Source organism: Ahaetulla prasina, chromosome 1 (assembly GCF_028640845.1).
Source record: "Ahaetulla prasina isolate Xishuangbanna chromosome 1, ASM2864084v1, whole genome shotgun sequence".
NCBI classification, from domain to species: Eukaryota; Metazoa; Chordata; class Lepidosauria; order Squamata; family Colubridae; genus Ahaetulla; species Ahaetulla prasina.
In genome coordinates, this window is record NC_080539.1 from 170,100,163 (window position 1) to 170,116,238 (window position 16,076).

The 16,076-nt window shown below is 41.0% G+C and overlaps 1 protein-coding gene across 1 annotated transcript in view; it reads right to left on the reverse strand.

Annotated features, from left to right (window-relative positions):
- Positions 1-4,635: 4,635 nt before the first annotated feature.
- The window catches only part of JAG1 (jagged canonical Notch ligand 1), a 60,109-nt gene continuing 48,668 nt past the window's right edge, over positions 4,636-16,076 (reverse strand). Inside the window, exons 17-26 of the mRNA XM_058181453.1 lie at positions 14,563-14,676; positions 14,352-14,468; positions 13,402-13,429; positions 11,880-11,965; positions 9,747-9,860; positions 9,161-9,270; positions 8,661-8,897; positions 7,898-8,029; positions 7,180-7,330; positions 4,636-5,422 (exon numbers count right to left, since the gene is read on the reverse strand). Coding sequence (XP_058037436.1) covers positions 4,965-5,422; positions 7,180-7,330; positions 7,898-8,029; positions 8,661-8,897; positions 9,161-9,270; positions 9,747-9,860; positions 11,880-11,965; positions 13,402-13,429; positions 14,352-14,468; positions 14,563-14,676 — 1,547 coding nt within the window. The 3' untranslated portion in view covers positions 4,636-4,964. The remainder of the gene's footprint in view (positions 5,423-7,179; positions 7,331-7,897; positions 8,030-8,660; positions 8,898-9,160; positions 9,271-9,746; positions 9,861-11,879; positions 11,966-13,401; positions 13,430-14,351; positions 14,469-14,562; positions 14,677-16,076) is intronic.

Below are 16,076 nucleotides of genomic sequence, written 5' to 3' on the forward strand. Positions count from 1 at the left end.
TTTTGTTGTTTTCAGAGGAGTGGAGAACTCTTCTTGTAAAATATTTCTGGACACGTTCAATTGTGTTGATGTCAGAAATGTGGTATGGGTTCCAGACAGGCGAGCTGTATTCAAGAATTGGTCTAGCAAATGTTTTATATATAATTGTCCCAAGGTGAGTTGTCCCGCACGGAGTTGGCCGCAGCGAGTTGTCCTGTGGCAGGTTGGCTGTGGCAAATTGGCCGTAGCCACTAATTAACATCTAGGGATGCTTTATAGTAGATGAAAGATAGCAATGATCTTCTCAAAACTGTATGGAGAAGCAAAGATGCAATGGAATGCAGAAGAGAAATGAATTATCCTCTCAAGAAATTAAAAATATGATTTCATTTCAGGGCTGCTTTGAATCAGATTTAGCAGGAAGGAAAAAAGTTTAGCGAGGAAAGATACACATCAGAATCCTTAATGCATCAGGAAGCTTGCTGTCTTTGGGGCAAAGAGAAAGAAATCTGCAATAAAAATGGTTCCTGCTTGACTTCAGCACATTGCTTTACATTTGGAAGCCAGAGCAGCAACTAAGAGAAATATATGGTAGCAGCAACCCGGTTGAACTGCATTGCAATAGGGACCTGTTCTAATGAAATATGACACATATAACCTTAAGCTGCTGTTTCTGGTCTTAACTGCTGCATCTTTCTAATTCCTTGCATTCAGAATGCAAGAGTGTCCACTCCCCCCCTTGGAAATCCATCAATGAGATAGGGCATCATCTCCAGACAAAGAGAATGTGCTGTTCCTTCCTTATCCGGAAATATTTCTCCACTTTCTTATCCAGAGGACTTCCCATATCCCTTGGTAAGTCACCATCAAAATATTGTTGTGCACAATGAGCCTGTACTCTACAGGATTGCAGCTCAAGGTAAAAACAAAAACCAAAGTTGTATCAGAAAAAAGTATAGTGCAAAACATTGCTGGAGGTATCTAATCCAAGGAACTTTATCCACCACCCTCCCCCGGCCAAAGGCTCAGGGTTGAAAAATTTCCCATTCTTGATGGATCTTCCTGATGATTAATTGCAGTGAATGCACTCTGGCAGTTTTGCGCCCCACACTAAAAACAGCAGAGGAGATCCATCATCCTGCCTCCAATGTCTTTCCAAAGGTGAAATTCATTCTGCCCTAATGTGCTGCTCCCCCTCCGAAGTGCTGGGACTTCTGCTTCAAGAATTCTAATTCACCTAGTCCCAGCATGGCTAGAAGACAATGGATGGGGAAAAGTAGGCTGAATGGTCAGGGCACTTTCTCCTCTGTGGCTCGTCCACCAACCATCAATACACATTTTGATGGGAGAAAAGAATATGCCTGTGGCCTGTAGCGTTCCTGTTTTTGCTCAGGGAATCCATTTGAAGTGGCAGGGGAGCAAGAGACGTTCAATCATGCAAAGGCACAAGCCTCCGGCAGCGTAGATGAGCTACTAGTAGAAGACCCCTTCCATAAGGTACACCTCGTCCACCGAGCTAATCCACTTTGCATGAGTGAAATAGGGTGGAATGCACCTGCCAGGATCAAGTCATTTGTTCTATATTCACTGGAGAGAGACTTCATAGAAAGAGATTAAAGTTATCATGACCGCTCAGCTTTCCACCAGCTGGCACTCTTCAGGTGTGTTAATTGGGAATCCAGGGAGTTGTAACCCCAGCATATATGGGAAGGGAAGTGCCAGGTTGGAGAAGACTCATCTCTTAACTGATTTTTATCAAAACCTAATCCTGTAACCCTAAGTAGAGATAATGGTGGTTGGTTTAGGTACGTAGTAGCAAGCAATAATCAGAAAACACCGAGTTCAAAGTGTTTGCTCATGGGGAAATTGAAATTGCTCTTGCCTAAGTTGTTTTGCAACACAGGGCAGGCTTCTTGTTTATCTCATAAACAGCCCACTTGGCTTCAGGCGTTCTTTTCAACATGGCTTAACTTTGTTGGATGTTTAGAACCACATCGGCTTTTAGTAACCACAGCCGGTCTTGTTTGATAGATCAGGCAAGGAAACCAGCCGTCTTCTCTTGGTAGTCTTAATAGAAATCAACATCTTAAAAGAGTGCTTTATTAGCTCCTCCCCTGCCAGCCCTTTCTTGTTTTGGTGTCCTGGAAGGTAAACTGGAGTTCCACCTCCACAAAGGCTGGAACTGCAAGCCCAGTGCAACTCACAAAAAGCATTGGTAAAAGCAACAAAAATACTTCCTTATTGAATCGTTCAACGGGAACGTGTAAAGACTCATTAAGCCAAATAGGTCCAGCCGCAGTTCAGATATCCTGTTAGTCCCACCATGAGCTCCATGATGGAAGAAATCTCTGAATCATAAAGTTGAAAGGAGTTGGGCCAAACGTTAGGAAAATATAGCCATTCTGCAGATCTTGGATCTTCAGTCCAAGACTGATGGTAGCAGTCAGGGAACATACAGAAGAAACTTGGAAATGTTCATGTTGAGAAAAACAGACATTTAATATGCTCCAGGGGTGTAGTCCTGCTGGCTCGAGTTGAACTATTCCATAATCAACCAGATTAACACACATAATTGCTGGAACCTGGTATAAGGCAGACGGCATAAATCCACTTATTGGAAATACTGACTGGATTCACAAATCACATTAAGTTATAATTTGCTTAATCATGATTTAATAAATGATAATTTGCTAGGTTCACATAACACGCAAAAAAACACACCATATTATGGCTTCATATACTGTCTGAACCCAGCCAAATCTCATATGTGAGTTGCACCATCATAAAACTCATGAACGAAGAGAACACCATTGTGCAGCCTTACATTTTATTGTTGAGCTCTGTGAGATTGGAGGACAATCCTTCCTAATTGGTTGAACCCTAATTATGCTAAATTACAATTTCCTGATAGGACTGTAGTGAAGTGACCACTCCCCATTCCCACAACAGTGGCAGTGGGTACACATGACCAATTGAGTCCCCAGATTCTTCCAAGCAAAGGAAGCTGGGGTCTAGTGCAATTACATGTACCTAGCGAAGACATAGTTGGATTCTGTTATCTGTGGAGACACAAATGCCATCTTGGCTTATTGGGGGCTCTATACCCTTTTAAACGAAGGTTCTACTCCGTATGTAGCATCAACCTGGCCAATTTTTGAGTTGAGTTTATTCCAGCACGTAGATGGCATTGAGTTGGGAAAGGGTCTTGATGCTAATGCTATGAAAAATATCTTTGCCAGACACTGAAGTCAGCAGCTCAATGAAGCTCATTTTTCACAGTTTTATACAAAAAAAAAAAAATTTAATAAATATTTTTCAAGATTTATTGCCAGGAATAACACATCGAGAGATGTATTTTCATGTTCATGTAACACTAATATTATCATACAAGTTATCTCTATGATCCAAGTGGTCAATGTTTGAATCCTTTTTTTTTTAATTATTTGATCATCCAACTTTTGTAATAGCACTTTGATTTCCTTATTTCTTTTAAGGCGGGCAGTGGAACCTATGTAAATCTATACAGTGATCTTACTGGACATTCTACTGTTCAAGTATTCAATGACTAGCTTATTAGAATACTTTCTACATACAGTAGATTACAAAAAAAATAAATCAAATCAAATCTACAGGTGGTTCAGTTTTATACTATTTTGGTGGGGGGAAAATCAAGAGTTTACAAAGTAAGATTTTGGTGCTTCCAACTTCACACACTAATTCAGTATTTTTTTTTTAATTACATGCAACCACTCACAACTCTCACATTTCATCTACAGAAGTTATAGCTCCTTTGTGTTCCCTTAAGCTGCTCTGAAGCAGGTGATCTGCCTGTCATACTTGCCTTCCTTCCCTCCCACCCCGTCTTTAAAGCAGCCAGAAAAAGAGAGAGAGAGAGAAAAAAAATCTAGATCTAACTGCCTTGGCTGGTATTTTACAAAAAAAATATGAATGTGATACTATGGAAGTCGTTTCCGAAGGAATAAAAGAGACACATTTGACATCATACAAAAAAGTCAGCATCGAAGGCTAAAAAGCCCTTCCTATTGTTAAAAATTAAAAATAAGACAAAACAAAATTCAGAACATTTAAATTTTGGCATGTAGGCAACATGTAACAATGAAAAAAAAAAAAGGTAAAAAAGTAAAGAAGCCATAAGCAATACAATGCTATGAAAAACCTTCAGCTCTAAACACATACATATAAATAAAAAAAGGAATGATATTTAAGGCTCTTGATTATTAAGTTAATAAATCAAATATACACAGTGATTAATAAAAAAGAATTATTTACATAACTATACAAACTTCTACTTTTGACACAATTTCCTCTCAATTCTTCATTATTATTTTTTTACCAGCAACTGCTGACAATGAATCTTCCTGGTCCCTCCCTTCCCGCAAACAAAACAAAACAAAAAAATTACAATAAAAAAATAAATAATAAACTTTTTTTTTTTGATAGTTGCTGTGGTTCTGAGCTGCAAAGGCACTTTCAAATACAGAACTAGTTGCATGTCACCATAAAACCAATATACAAAAGAACTCTAATTCAATAAATAAATAAAACATATTTTTTGTTCTAAGACTACAGATTGCGACGTCTCAAGAGAGGAAGGAAGGAAAAAACCAAAAAAACAAACAGACCCACCAATATGTATCTATTTCTTTCCCGCTCCAGGAAAAAGAAAAAAAGAAAAATAAAATCCTAGCGATTCCTTTCTGGGATGCGTCGGCTGGAATTGACAGAGGGGGCACTTTTTGACTAGTTTTGCATAGATGTGAAATGCAGCACTTGGTAATCCAGCCAACCACAGCAACTATCACTGCCAGTGTAAGCCAGCTTGTCAAAACTTTAAATTAACACAGGGATATTAAGCAAATAATAGCCTTAGACTCAAAATATTACACAACCGTTTTAAGAACTACAAGCTCCGAGTTGCCTTAGATTGATAGGTAAAGGCCCTGCACGGCAGCACCTGCTGTCTGCTATACAATATATTCCATTCGATTTAGACTTTGTGCGCTTTCCAAGTCCCGGTTGTCTTGTTTGTTTGTCCAATTTGGGTGTTTTGTAGGGGTGCCGTTGGGTGGCTTTTCATCTCTGTCTACTAACGTGTAGGTTGCCTGTTTGGCAAATCGGGTTTTCTGCTGGTGCTTGTCCATGTCATCTTCTTCCACCTCTGAATTGTGTGTCCTTATTTTGGCAATTTTGGAGTTCTTGTTCTCATAGTCTTTGATCGGCACAGCGTTGGCCCCATGTTTCTCTATGGGGTTCTTGATCTGGTTCAGTTGCTCCCGCACGTTGTTGGTGGTATTGTCTTCCGAGGCGGTGTGTGTATGAGTGCTCTGCTTTCGCCGCTTCCTGATGCACCAGTAAAAGGCAGTGACCAGGCAACAGATCCAAGCCACAGTTAAGATGGAGCTGAGTAATGGAACCAAGAAATCTGGAAGGCAATTGAGGTTCACCATTAGTGCTTCAACAAGTGGGGTTGCTCCTTCCTTGAATGACAGAACCTCCTGCCAACCTTCCCCAACCTGGTGCTTCATAATGTCAAATTGGATCCTGGTGTCTGGGGAATTTGATGGTTGAATGCCAACATACTGCGGGCGGGTGGGTGTAGAAAAAGTTTTCCCATGCTAATGAATTCCTTAGCTTTTTTAACTTTTAAAAATTATTTGTAAAAGATGCAGACTAAGATGTTATACAAGTTTTTAAATACCAAAGCTGTGAGCGAGGAAGGCTTCCTTTTTCTTACGTTAGTGTCAGGATTGTGCCATGGGAAATTCTGAAGGGTTGACCTAACTAGAATTGGCTCATAGGATTTGGGTCCAGGCTGTCTCATTTAGAGAAAACCTACCAAAATCGATGGAATCCAGACTAATTATGCCTAACATGTGTCGCAGATTTATAAAGGTGTGGCTTAAGTATTACTAAGTCTGCATGTAATTCTTGATATCAGATATTCATCTTCCTACTTAAGGGTTATCGACATAGCCTAATTAACATTCTAAGAAGAGCTTTGTTTTTCTTTTATTTCCTTCTTGTAATGCTAGTTCAATAATGGGTTGAGATCATTCATATATGAAATGGGGTCTGGTTACTTATTGCCTGTCACTCATAACATCTGCCTGGCTGATTTGATCCTGTAGTGTTGACGACTCTAGGTTCCTTTGATTAAACAATGCCTTTGCTCAGGACCTTGGAGCATCTGCCCTCTAGAACTAGGTCCCTGCCCTCCAAACCACATTGCTGTCGTTTAGAAGAGACGTGAAGATTTGGCTCTTCACTCAGGCCTTCAGCGAAAGGGGGACCCTCGCTTCATTGCACTTATCTTTTCATTGTTCGTGTTAGATTTTAATTTGATTGTTGTGAACCAGCCAAATTCATGTTGCATACAAATTTAATATATTATTATTATTATTAAATCCCCCCTTCCATTCAAGATCAACATCTTACTCATTCAGTAGTATGCCATTTGCAGAAGCTGAAAAATGGGACAATGTTTAGTAAGTTTCAGTATCTGAGCACAAAAGAAGTTTATATCTATGGTTCTCATAGGGCTAGTTCAACTTTGAGCTCTATCTCAGAACAATTTTTATTGGATCACGCCACAGGTGATTCCTCTCCTGTCAGCTAGAAACTGGGGCATTCACAAGGGGGATAAAACAAAATTAAAAAGTTTGACTGTTATTGTGCAATCTGCATCAAGAGCCAGGGAAATCAGGAGATTCAAGCAGTTCAAATGAATATAAAGATTTATTGCAAACTTGAGCTCTCTACAAGAATCTGACCAACTAGTGGTTAAAGGAAATTAGCAGGAAATAAAAAAGGAATTCAAGGTGGGCTGAACTTAGATCTCTTGTGGGCATCTAGGGACTCATGACTGATAACACACTTGACCCCTCCCTCAAGTTCAGCCTTGGTCATCTCCTACAATCAAAGCCTCACCAAGGCATGTAAAAGGGAGTGGGGCACTGGATGTGTGGTTGGCAGTTTGCCAGCCCCACACCTAAAGATGCCCCTGGGTACAAACTGAACCAAATAATGTCAGGCTGTGTATTAGGACAACTATTATATTTGAAAACACTTTTATCTTACAATCAGCAAAGGCACCTCTTCTAAAGCAGATTTGGTTTGTCTTTTTTGTTTAAGAAAAAGGGGGGGAAAAAACCCAACCAACCACGTCTCAAAATGATTTACCTGTTTTGTTCTTAATTGGCCGCCTCTGGACTCGGACTTCTGCAACAGCTGCAATAAGTGTGCTATTCCCATCACGTTTGCTGACCAGATCGATAATTTTATCAGTTATTTCCTTTACTGGATTATTTTCCTCCTGGATATCTTCAGCAGACTGAAGGGAGAACAGTACAGCTATATTTTAGGGAAGGCAGAGTTTAAAAATCAGCTGCTACTTGGAAAAAAGACAAAGGCCTTTGAGAACAGTATGGAACCCAGGGTAACCCAATGTGGGAAGCTCTCCTCTGAATCAATACAGTACAGGCATGGATCCCGCTAATTCAGCAAAAACAAGGCTATTAATTACATGCAATTAAAGTCACCCTCCTACTTTTCAAAACCGTTCAACATATCCAAACGCATGGCTGAATTTACAGAAATGCCCACTGTGTTTCTTTTATTAACTCAGATTACGTCGTCCCAAGATCAAGCTTCCAAGGTGGCTAACACAAAACCGCTCTTGCGTAAAGAAACTGATCTTAGAAAACAACAAGAAACAAGGAAAAACAAAAGCCAGAGTCTAATTTTTTTCCCCTGTTGGAATTATTACCATCCAACGCTGTGGAAAATGGAAAATTGGTCCTTTACTCTCCACTCCAGAGAGGGGCTGGGGGAACAATCTCCTCCAGACATTTCAAAAGCCAGGCTAAAGCACCCAGGCCCAACCAAGGGATAGACTTACAATTGCCACGTGAATTTCATTGCTCGCCAAATGCGATGGCTCACAGGTGATATAGAGAGCATATTCAATGGAGACATTCCTCAAGATATTCAGATTCCGCAGCTCGCTGCAGATATGCTCGGTTGTCAGACCCTATGGGGGTGGGGGCGGAAACAGCATAGGCAAGAAAGCATGAGAACCTGGACAGCCGAAGATTATGAATCATTCATTTTATAATTACACAAGACTCCTTGTCTTCATGTTATAACTGGAGCTGTATATTCTGTATTTGCTATTTAGCAAAGAGGATCATTATAAAATAATCAACCTGAGCTTGCAAAAGTAAACTCAGTATACAGGCACACTTATCCTGGCTGCCTGATGAGAAGACTTGCACCAGGAGTGCATTTGCAATTATATTCCTAGAGGGGTTTTTTTTTTCCTGAAAAAAAGTAATAAGTGAAATGGCTTTGAGGCACTTTGCTGACTTTGGCAATAAGAAAACCAAATTAAGTTCCTGCTGACCGAAGCTTCTTGCTCAGCCCTGCAGGAGTCATCTCGGCCTAGATTTTGTCAAAGACTTGATGTACAGATAGGATGAGAAAGCCCCATAGAAGACACTCAGGGCAGCTCGGGAGAAACCCGAAGTACCACTGTGTGCGGAAGGAACTTTTTTTTTTTTTAATTGGTTCTCTAAGATCGCAGGTGAAACAGGGCTGCTACTGCAAAGCAGACTGTTGCTAGGAAAATCTCTTGGGTCCTTCCCTGGAATGGGCTCACTTACCGGAGTCATCATCTCTTTGTTGAAAGTGAAGGTAATGTTAGCACAATGTTCCTGATAATAAGAATCAGAACTGCAGGTCATTTTCACTGGCTGTTGATTCGATGGCCAGCATTCGCCCACGTTGTCACAGGGTGGGACAAAGCAGTGATCGGCTTTAACAGGATGACAGGTGTGGCCTGCGGGACACTCACTATGGCCCTTGGCATTTATCACACAAGGCTTTGGGCCGCACCAGACCTAGAGATGATCGAACGGTTAATTGTTAAGTGCCCCTCTGAAACAGGGGGAAAAAAAGCAAATGAGCATGTTGTTTCAGAGATTTAACAGTAACAGAGTTGGAAGGGACCTTGGAGGTCATCTAGTCCAACCCCCTGCTCAGGCAGGAGACCTATACTAGGGATTCGAACCGCCGAACTGCCGACCTTTCTGATCGACAAGCTCAGTGTCTTAGCCCTGAACCACCTAGTCAGGCTATATTATTTGTATTTATAGGATGGTACCTTAGAACAGGAGACTTTTCCATTCACACACTGACAGCTGTTGCATTCGTCATCCCACTTTGAACCATCTGGAATAATATGCCCGCTGGCAACGCAGGGTCTTCCTGAAACTAAGATACAAAAAGCGCTTGAGGAATTCATCTTCAAGACCTCTGATTCAGAATGAGACTTTAGGTGAAATACACAGGAGGAAGGGAAGACAAGAAAATCATCTACACATCTTTGCTCCTAGCTAAATGAAATATGGCCTGTCACAGATGAGAATACTTGTCTACGAGGCGGGGTGGCGCAGTGGTTAGAATGCAGTATTGCAGGCAAACTCTACCCGTAGCCAGCAGTTCGATCCTGACCGGCTCATGGTTGACTCAGCCTTGTTGGGGGCAATACACTGATTGTGTAAACCATTTAGAGAGGGCTGTAAAGCACTAGGAAGCGGTATATAAGTCTAAGTGCTGTGGCTATTCAGCCTAATAATTGATCCAAAAAGAGGAAAACGGCTTTTAAAACATAAGTGGCACTGCAGCTCCTAATTTAAGCAATGCATTTTGCTGCAGCTAAGTAGAATTATCCAATTTAAATCGAATACCTTCTTGACATCTGGGACCACTACGGCCAGGTGGACAAATACAGCGATATCCATTGATTTCATCTATACATGTAGCTCCAAAAGCACAAGGTGAAGACTGACACTCATTGATATCTGGAGGGCAAAGGAGGAAGATGAGGAATCCGTGCAATTCATCGGCTTACACACTTTAGCTGAACTATCGAGCATCTTAAGCAGCCTGTAAAACTTGATTGTTTTTATTAGGAAAGGTTTATTACAGGCAGTCCTCAATTTACAACCATAACTGAGCCTGGAATTATGGTCGTAATTTGTTGAGGGTGTAAGATGAGGCATACCTGTGACCAGAAGTAATTTTCTGGCCTTTTTCACAGTGGATTTTAAGCAAACATCACAATTTTTAACACAATGGTCATTAAGCGAACCCATTCCTTGGAAAGAACATTTCTTTTTTTGCCACAAACTGCTCCTATTTTCTGTATCAGTGAGATGGATGGCATCTGACCACAAAATGCTGCAACCAGTTGTAAAGCTGACCCCACCCAACATGCGGTCGTGTGACTGGATGGCGGTGTACATGACCATTTACTACGCCGGGGAGGGTGTTTTATGGGATGCAAAGTCCACTGTGACTTTTGAATTGTAGGAATTTAGCACCCACCCCCCTCCTAGAAGAATGAAATATTTTAGAAAATATTTTAAAAGGCAGAATATATTTCCCTGGATGAGAAATGGAGAAACATGTTTTAAAGACAAAGCAGCTCCCTGCAACTTCCTGCCACCCCCCACCTTTGTCAATGGGCCATCATCTGCATCATAATAGAACCCATCTAGCAACTGAAACTCACCACATGGCACCTGGGAAGATTACATCAGCCAGCAAGGCTAGCTAAGACTCCCACCCCCTGGGAGTCTGACAACCAATCAGGATACTCTTCCTGTGCCCCAGAAAGTTCAAAGCTCAGAGAAAGCATAAAGCCAGGGAGCGCACAGGATCTCAGCCCTTTTCTGTTCAGGATCTCAAGCCATGTGATCCTGACCACCATTAAACCATCTTTCCAAGCAGCCTCCATGTTTCCAGTGTCTTTGTCCCCACTTGGAACTGAACCCAGATGGATATTTTTTCCAACAGAATAATCATAAAAATCACTGGTTGTTAGCTGGCAATCGCCTGCATTACATTTATTATTTTTATTCACTTATTATATAAAGCAACAACAACAACAACAACAATTAAGAGAAACGCCAAATACTTATTTCAGAAGTTCCAATAATGCAGGAATCTTATATTGGGCTATTATAATGTTCTTAGATTTTTGGCTAACAAAGCCCCTTTCAACATATTGACTCTTCTGATAACAAGAGCTTCAATTACATTTTGTATTCTGTACACCTGATTGGATTTCTGTCTCTTAGGACGTACAGCTTTTCTTTTATTGGTAAGTTTCTATCGACAAAGGAGCCATGTTTGCTATTTGAAGGTCTGAGCTCAAGGCAAAATGTATTCTAATTAGAGAACATTTCCTTCTGAGCAGTTTCTTGGCCATAAGAAAGTCCAATCTCAGAAGGAAAGGGCAGAGGAGAGAAAATGGTTTATCCCTTGCAGCCCCTCTTGAAATGCCTTTTCCTTGGAAGGAGGAAACTAGGACTCTTGTGGGCCCAATTCAGAAGGAAAAAAAAATGGGCAGCTTTTGAATATAAATAAGGAAGAACTTCTACACTGCACATTCTTAATTTGTGGAATTCTATTACGGTGGTGTGATTATTAATTTATTTAAAACATTTATATAGACGTCTCATCTTTCAACTAACTCTGGGTGGTTCCCCATCAAAAATTAACGAGTCATATAAAATATTTTAAGAACTGGAAAACTCAACCAATTAAAACATTAAAACCAACAAAAACTGGTGCTGATCAATTCTAATGTGCAGTCGTCTAATCTCCCAAGCATTAGCCAGGTCTTTAAAGCCTTATGGAAGACTAAAAGGTGGAAGTCCGCCAAACTTCAGGGGGTAAAGTGTTCCCATAGGGCAGGGCCGCCACAGAAAAGACATTGAATTGAAGACCAGTTCCATGGCAACCACTACTCAAATGAGCCAATTTGCAAAGCTTTAAACCAACGTTTTTGAATCAAACCATTCTAAAAAACTTACTTATTCTGCAGTCAGGACCTGCGAAACCTGGAGCACATTCACAGCGGTACCAATTTTCTCCATCCACACAGATTCCATTATTGTAGCTGTTTGGGAGGAATGAACGGGGAGCAGGGGAGAGAGGAGGGAAAAAAACAAAAGATAATGAAAAATCTTTTGGTTTTTACTTCCACAAAGTACAGGGTGACATTCGAAATGTAATAGATTTCTGAAACAGGTAACCTTGCTGCCTTGAACTACAATCCTTAGCATTCTTTAACATTGACTCTGCTATCTGTGGCTGCTGGGATTTAAGGGCTAATGATGCCTGGAAGGTCAGATTGTCCATTATAACACATTCTATATATGAACTATTCTAAACATACAGTTGGCAGTTAACGACAGTTGGCAGCCAGACATCTTTGTAGAACTCCTGGCTCTCTACGGAGAAACAACTATAAGTCCATGTATTTGCCATATGCTAAATAAAATAATCTAAACACACATACATGAGTTGTATTCTACTACAAATTGCACTGGCTTAACTATACAAAGTTATATATAGTGTGTGCTGACTAATCAGCTTCTTATTTAATAGAACAATAATAAACACAGCAAAGATGTGAAGAAGAATTTGCTAGGACATTTTCAGAGAAATTCAAAGGCTTTGGAGGAAGGAGAGGCAATACCTATCCAAATGTACAACACATGACTAATAAAATGGAATCTTCTAAGTCAGGGATCCCCAAATCCCGGGCCGTGGCCCACTTACTGGACCTTAAGCTGTTTGGAACCAGGCCGCAATAGTGGTGTGCAGGCTAGCGTGAAAATATTTACAGACCCCTCGCATCCTGGACATAAACTGTTTCAACTCCTACCCTCGAAATGACGCTATAGAGCACTGCACATCAGAACAACTAGACACAAGAACAGTTTTTTCCCGAAGGCCATCACTCTGCTAAACAAATAATTCCCTCAACACTGTCAAACTATTTACTGAATCTGCACTACTATTAATCTTCTCATCGTTCCCATCACCAATCTCTTTCCACTTATGACTGTATGACTATAACTTTGTTGCTGGCAATCCTTATGATTTATATTGATATATTGACCATCAATTGTGTTGTAAATGTTGTACCTTGATGAAGGTATCTTTTCTTTTATGTACACTGAGAGCATATGCACCAAGACAAATTCCTTGTGTGTCCAATCACACTTGGCCAATAAAAAAATTCTATTCTATTCTATTCTATTCTATTCTATTCTATTCTATTCTATTCTATTCTATGTTCTACTTGTGTGAGTGGTGGGCATGTGTGCCCAGCACGTATACATGCGCACATGTGCAAACCATTCCCCCCCCCAACTGGTCCGCAAAATTGGAAAGGTTGGGGAATTCTGCTCCAAATAAAGGTATCTGCAGCATAAATAGAGATGGCAGTCCAGGGAAAAAGGAAATGGCTTGGGTGGAGGCTCCCCCCCCCCCCCATTCATCTTTTTTCCCCTCTGGGCTTAATTCAGATGCAAGAAAGTGACTTACCAAGGATGTGGACTGCAGTCATTTGTATCTGCAGAGAGATCAAAGAAAGGCAAAGTTAGTGGAAAGTATGGTAAGAGAAGCTGGGCAAGGCATGAGTGATGGACTTTCTTGTGGGTGGCCTCTAAATCTTGGTTTCATTCTTTAAACTGGAAATTTGGATCACACGGATTAAAAAAAAAGAAGCCTTGTTGACTACTTTTCAATTAACAAACCACTGACAAGCATTCTACTTTTGTACAGTAAATGAGAAGCCCTCCTTCAAAGCTCTATTACTCATGCAGAGTAATTTTGCTCTTTCTCTCCGCAGCTTTTGAAGCGACTGGCAAGGCGTTTAGACTCTTAGTTATTTAACAGTGGCAACAGCTACAGGGCTGTCCCAGATTTAATGCATACACACAGGTGTTTTTAAAAAACCATCCTGCTAAAATAGTCAGAATAGTCAGGAACGGATTCCGCCCCCCGCCCCCCCCCCCCAATACACACAGAAAGACAGGGTTCAGTATGGACATAATAGAACTCCTGGGCTCAACTGATACATATTTAGAATGGTAAAGAACGTTAACTTTTGTATCTAGGCTCAAATAGAGGGACACTTGTGCAGTTCCAGAGCTTGGTAGACATCCAAGAGGAGGATTACTGTAAAGAGTCTCCCAGGGAACTGTTTTGAATGGTGGCTGCGAGGGGAAGAGGAAGGCCATGCAAAGCCATGCGGAGGAGCAAGTCCACATCTGCCTCCACTTATCCCGTTTGCCACTTTTCTCAGGCCCAGGTCAAAGCTCCATCCTACACTGTCATTAAAGCCAAAGGAAAGAGGTGAGGTTCAGGTCCCACATCCAACAGCTTCCCATTTCTGGTTTCAATCTCCAATTCCCCAGAGCACAGCAAAGCCCCTCTAGATGTATTTATGGAAGGAAGTGAGGGGTGTGTGTGTGAGGGGAGAGAGAACTTACTCTGCGTGCACGTAGGTCCTTCCCAGCCTTCTTTGCAGACACAGGTGAAAGAGTCTCCACTTACAACACACGTTCCCCCATTATGGCAGGGGCTTGGCAGGCAACTGCTGTTCCGTGCTGTAAAAAAAAGGAACATAAAAAAAGCTTTGCCGCCGGTCTCTTTGGCACCACAGCTCGGGAGAAGGAAAGGCGAGGACCCACAGGTTCGTACCTATATTGCAAGTGGCTCCATCCCATCCCGCAGGGCACATGCACTTGAAGACATCTCCCTCGTCGTAACACGTCCCTCCATTGTTGCACGTGGCTTCGTCACACTGACTGTCACCTACCCGATGTGGGGGAAAAAACCCAAAAGGTCATTTTTCCCTCCTCTCAATAATAATGTTTACTGAAATTTAAAAATACAAAAGTAAAGAACTGACGTGAACTAAGAAAAAAAATGAAATGGACATTGTAGTAAAAACTGCAGAGAAAAAGAAAAGAATACGTAAAGAGAAAAGAAGAAAGATAAATGATTTCCTCTTTCATCAAGACAGGCAAGAACAATTTCAGTAACTTATCACCTTCTTTTAACATTTCAATGAAAGGACTTTTCTTCTCATATCTCATCTCCTATCTATAAGCAAGTTGTAAAGCCTCATAATTCAGGCCTTATCAGCAAAAGCCCATTAAGAGTTACCAGAAATAACAAGATAGTTATTTGAACCTCAATCAAATAAATCAGTTACATATTTCTTTCCTCATTTATCATTTCCTCTAAAAACACAACCTTCCCCTTTTTGCCATCTCTTATCTGTAAACAAATCTTTAAAGCCTCCTCATTTCAATCTAGTCAAAGCTACCGGAAGCAACATGTTAAGAGTCTTGATCTTTGATTCCTTCAAATAGCATCCCATGTTAATTTCTTATCATTTTCTCCTCCTTTCCTTTCATAAACGAATTCATAAATTTAACGCATACCAGGAAGAACATCTGTAGTTTAACCTCAACCAAATAACCTAACTTTTATATTCTTCCCAAATCCTGTCTATAAACTATTTTTTGAAAGCGTTGCCATTCAGTCCTGGTCAAGAAATTCCTATTAAGAGCAATTGGAAAGAACATCGTATATATTTTAACCTTGATCAACTTTACAGTCCTCCTTTTCACTTTTAAAAAGCCAAGTGGTCAAAATGGGTGATGGGTGAGCTGCATTCAGCTTCGTTTCGAATTCCTCAGGATCTGACACACCCCTTTTGTTTTAAACCATCTACTGATGAAAGCTTATTGCAATGTCCTCTCCCCCCATCCAGCCATGGCAGCTTACATGAGCTAATTGTGTCCCTCCCTCTCCCTGTCCCCCTCCCCCCAATATAAGCCCTAGTCCCTCGAAGTTGCTGGAATTTTCTAACGTATAGGGAAGGTGTAGAGAAAAGGGCACCATCAGGTTGTGGCTGGGAACATTTCCCCATTGATCCCTATATTAAATTGATGCAGTTTTGTGAAAAGAAATGGGCCTTGAACTCATGCAAGGCAAGAGATTGGCATTATGTAACTTCAACACTGGCGTTCATAAGCCAGCTGGCCTTGAACCGTAGGATGCTTCGTCTATGGCTGCCCCAGAGGTGCTTTTTCAAAAGGCAACTGGACTTTCTTTGTTTTTGCTCGAAGACCTTTTGCTTCTCATCCAAGAAGCTTCTGAAGATCTTCAAGCAAAAAACAAAGGAAGTCCAGTTGCCTTTTGAA